The sequence below is a fragment of the Equus quagga genome, unplaced genomic scaffold, assembly GCF_021613505.1.
Source record: "Equus quagga isolate Etosha38 unplaced genomic scaffold, UCLA_HA_Equagga_1.0 202530_RagTag, whole genome shotgun sequence".
NCBI lineage: Eukaryota > Metazoa > Chordata > Mammalia > Perissodactyla > Equidae > Equus > Equus quagga.
Genome location: NW_025798589.1, coordinates 1 through 4,646, shown reverse-complemented (window position 1 = coordinate 4,646; position 4,646 = coordinate 1). Strand labels below are relative to the sequence as shown.

Below are 4,646 nucleotides of genomic sequence, written 5' to 3'. Positions count from 1 at the left end.
CCACTCCTCTGAGCCGGGCCCCACCCAAGAAGCGTTTCTCCACTCAGTATATGCTTATTTGCTGGCTCACCAAACAATTCTTCATAATCACCCTGGTGTTATGCTGCCCTAAAGCCTTGACCTTAGAAGAGATTCAGACACATCCTTGCTATTAATAGTAGCTGAAGACAGCCATATTGTTCCAGTTACAGTTTGTGACAGAGCGATGCTGCTTTGAGAAAACTGAAGGTGGAGGAAACAATATGGTAGTTAGACGTAGCTTCCGTGTGAACATTTTGGTTTAACTAGTATTTTTTTGAACAACCATATATACTCCCCTCTCCCCATTCACTTGGTGGTCACTGGGTAAGAATTTGACATCCTCCAGGTACGGACAGTGTCATGACACACTTGGAGGAGGAAAAGAGGTAGAAGTCAATACAATATATTCAGTCTAGCATCCTGTGGGAGATTAGGCAGGGGAGAGAACAGTCAGTGTGAATTAGGCTGGTGGTTCTGTCCAGAGGGGGACAGGAAGGGGACAGAACATCTTGGAGGCCCTAGAACTGGATCCTTTTTGTGTGTGACTGTTTGGTCTTACTAGGAGTTGGCTTAGCAATTAGGATGGCTGCAACAGAGGAAAATCTGGCTTTTTCCCAGTTTGCCCAGGTCAGAAGTATTCTTTCCATTGAGTGGCTGCATTGGGTCAGGAAGGGTAAGGAAACCAATTTTCCTTATGAGTTCGGTGGAAACAAAGGTAATAATGGAACAGAGTGGTGTATCCTCTGTCACAGTTCCTGAACTGGGGGAGAAAGGCCACCAGTGCGGAGGCCTCTGGAAAGGGGTGGGTACTGGGGAGGTCAATGGTGTGTGTTTGGGTCTGTTTGTCAGCCAGAGCCGGTTGGTTGAAATAAGAAAGCAAAGCTCACGAAGGCCATAAAGCCCATCCCTTTTCGGAAGCTACTTATTAGCAGAGTGCAAAGCCCCAGCCCCGAGTTCTCCCAAACCATTAGAGGAGCAGGGCAGCGAAGAGGCAGAAGCATCCGGACGGGTCCTTGACATCTGGGGTAGAAGGACCATGGACAAGCTTCCGGAGGTGCTAAAACTGTGCCCAAGTACTCCATTGTCCCGGGCTATGGCCTGGCCACCCTGCTGACAGCAGGCGGGGAGCGCCTCCTCTCCACCGTGGTGTTCCAGTGTCCCTGCAGCGCCACCTGGAACCTGCCCTACGGCCTGTCCTTCCTGCTGGGGCCGGCGCCGGAGCTCTTCCTCCTGACCTACGTGCTGAGCGCGCGCGCCTGGCCCTTGGTGACCCGCTGCTGCTGTACCCAGGGCGCCTGCGCCGGCTGCGCCGCGGAGCGGCGCGGGGCCCCTGGGAGGACTCAGCTCCCCGGGGCCGCCTTGGTCGCGTCCACACCTGGGTGGCCGTGGCGCTGCTCGGGGGCGCCTTCTACGAGTGCGGCGCCAGCGGGAGCACCCCTGTGGCACGTTTCCTGTGCGCTGGCCGCAACTCCAGCTTTGCGGCCCAGCTGCCGCTGGTGCCCTGCCGACTGAGCGAGGAGTCCGACGCGCAGGACCTCCTGAAGGAGCTCAGGGCCCAGTCGCAGGTCGGGCGCTGGCGCTCGCGCTGGGTGCGGTTGGGAGGAGAGGGCAGGGGCGGAGAGGTGCGGGCTTCTGAGGTGCGCACGGGGTGGGGTAGAAATCAGTGCCCTTTCTCTAGACAGGTGACACCAGAAGACAAAGTAGAATGGCTATTTGCATCTAGTCAGCAGACAGGCGAACATTTAAATAAAACGAATGAAGAAGAGAAGAGGCAGCCAATAGTGTCAGGCATCCACTCTGGGCCAGACAACGCTCTGGGCCGTCTAGGTCCGTCCTGCCTTATTCTCTTACGTCTTTATAGCGAACACACTGAGTCGAGGTCGTTGTGTGTCCAGCCGGAAGAAGGGTAGAAGAATCGTTACAATAAAATGGGTCTGCTTGGCTCTAAAGCCGTCATCCCCACAATGCTTCTGGGCTTGTAAAGCTCAGAGGTTCTTGAAAATGAATGCTTGTTTCATTGGATTTGCCCAAATCCCACGTTTTGAGTTCTAGAGGAGTGACACTAGGCTCTTCCCTGGGCCCTTGACATGACTTGGCAAATGACTGACTTGTCAAGCAAGCAGCTGTGCTGAGGGGTGCGGGAGGGTACTGTCGCTTCTTTCTCTTAACAGACAAAGACCCCAAACTGTTGCTTGTTCATCATCATAACTGTGGATAGTTCAAACTTTGAGGGTTTTAAAATTTCTTATAAGAAATGTGACTAAATTGCTATTTTGATGTGCTTTCCTATGGTGCTGGGCTGGATCCTGATAGGAGCTGTTATCATTGTCCTGCTGATTTTTGTACATGTCCAGGAATGTCGAGCTGCAGGTAGTTTCCTGCAGCTGAAATTTTGGAAAATCTATTTGGAAGAGGCGTGAAAGACCTTTAAAAAACAAGCCGAAAAGCTTGCAGCTGAATTGGCAGAAGAAAATGTTAAATGTCTCTTTGGGCTCTCACCTCCAGAGAAATACAACATTCCAAGCATTAAAAACCGGCAGCAAATTTCATCGCTATATACTTTAAAACCAAATGAGGAAGAGGACATCCTGTTGCAGACATGTGTTAAAACAAATGAGAAGAAGCATAGTAGCAACTCTTCTGAATGAGATGAAGTGGTTTCTGCTCTTGGCTGTGTAGATTTACCTTTATGGAGACCACTGCTGAGATATGACCTTATTAATGAATAAGAAAAAGAGTTCTTTTGAATTGCTGCTTCATTAAAAAAAAATAAACATTGATATTATTTATGACTGCTTTTGGCTTTTTTGGTCCTCCAAATTGTGGAAACAGAATACTAAATCAAATAAAAATTTAGAACTTTACCTCTTTATTATATTAATTATACAAAAAAGGAAGCAAGGTTAAATGATTTACTCAAAAGGACAAACTGGAACTGAATCAGAAGATTTATATCCCAGGTCGAGGGTCCTTTCCACCGAATAATAATGCTGCTTTCAAATAAAAGACTTCAGTAGCAAAAACAGCAAAAGAACAATTGAACTTCAGACCTGTCTTTCAGGTTATCTGATGCTAATTTCAAATTCACTCTCTTGCAGACAACACACAGTTTAGAACTGTAAAATACTGGCAATTTATGGTTCTAATATGGTTTCTAAACGAAAATACGAAAACTCGTCATGAAAAGGAAAGTAAATTTTTTTAAACACAAAATTTGAAAACTAGGAAAATTGTAGGCATAAGTGTTGTTTTCAGTTTGTAGGATCAGAAGGAAAATTTTATAGCTGTTTATTATAGTAAATTTAAAATATGCACAAAAGTAGAGAGGATAGTATTGTGAACCCCCATATAGTTATTACACAGTGTCAACAGAGTGGAGAAGTCAGATAAAACCCATACGGTACAAATAAATACAGAAATACAAGTTGGTGACCTGATTCAGATTAGGGGAGGTGGGGAGTTGGGGAAGTCTGTGAGAAACTAATATTGGTAGAGTAGAAAGGAGACCCTTTCAGGGGCCGGCCTGATGGCTCAGTGGTTAAGTTCACACGTTCCATTTCGGAGGCTTAGGGTTAGCTGGTTCGGATCCCGGGTGCGGACATGGCACTGCTTGTCAAGCCATGCTATGACAGGCGTCCCACATATAAAGTAGAGGAAGATGGCACGGATGTTAACTCAGGGCCAGCCTTCCTCAGCAAAAAGAGAACAATTGGCGGCAGATGTTAGCTCAGGTGTAATCTTCGTCAGAAAAAAAAAAACGCATTTCAGTTTGGAGGAACAGTATGTGCAAAACTGAGGTGAGAAATATCTTAGTGCAGTTGGAAGCCTCACAAGCAACTGGAAAAAGTGAGCAAGGCACAGATCACAGAGGCCCCCAACGTCATGCAAAAGATTTTGGTTTTCATCCTATAAATGTTTTAAGAGGATTGACTTGCTTTTCTTGTTGAAAAAGGAATGGCGGGGGGAAGAGGGAGAGCCAAGGTGGAGGTGGAGAAACTCCTCGGGAGACCACTGCGGGGAAAGAGGCGGGAGTGAACCTGCACTGGGTGGACGGTGATGAAAATTGAAAAAACAGAAAGATTCAGGTAGATTTTGAATGTAGGAATGACAGGATTTGTTGTTGGAAAGGATGCAAGGATCTATTGAGAACAATGATGTCTATAGGTACAATTCTATTGATCAATGATGCCAAGAAGTTTCAGGGGACAATTGGTTGTCATTCCTGCCCATCCCATAATTTTTGGCTGTTTGTGCATTTTTAAAAACGAGGTTGTGAAAACTTTAAGCTGAAACAATTGAGCACTGATTGTGTTTAGTCCTCTTCCTTTCTTGGCAGACCATCATGCTGGCTTTTATCTACCCTTCGTTACATGGGGCCATTAGAAAGAGCTAGTCTGAAGGGCTGGATATCCTGTAGTTGAGAGTCGTATATAGTAAGAAAATTGGCAGCAGAAACTGCATGATCCCTTTTTTTCCTATTCCCTGGAGAATAATTTTGAAAATCATGTTATGGCTTCTTTCATTTTTGCTCTATTTATTTCATTCTCCAATTTCTTTTATAAATTCTTCCTTTTCAATCCTTTTTCTGGCCTACTATTTACTGTACTTTCATTTTCAACAGGATC

At 46.1% G+C, this 4,646-nt stretch overlaps 1 protein-coding gene across 1 annotated transcript; it reads left to right on the top strand.

Moving 5' to 3' along the window:
• Window positions 1-1,050: 1,050 nt before the first annotated feature.
• Window positions 1,051-2,795, top strand: LOC124233414 (calcium homeostasis modulator protein 6-like; the record flags this gene model as incomplete). Its single annotated transcript, XM_046650531.1, is given in 3 exon segments — window positions 1,051-1,390; window positions 1,393-1,585; window positions 2,312-2,795. Coding segments are annotated over 3 exon segments (891 nt in total), but the record flags the coding sequence as incomplete, so codon positions are not given.
• Between the last annotated feature and the right edge of the window lie 1,851 nt (window positions 2,796-4,646).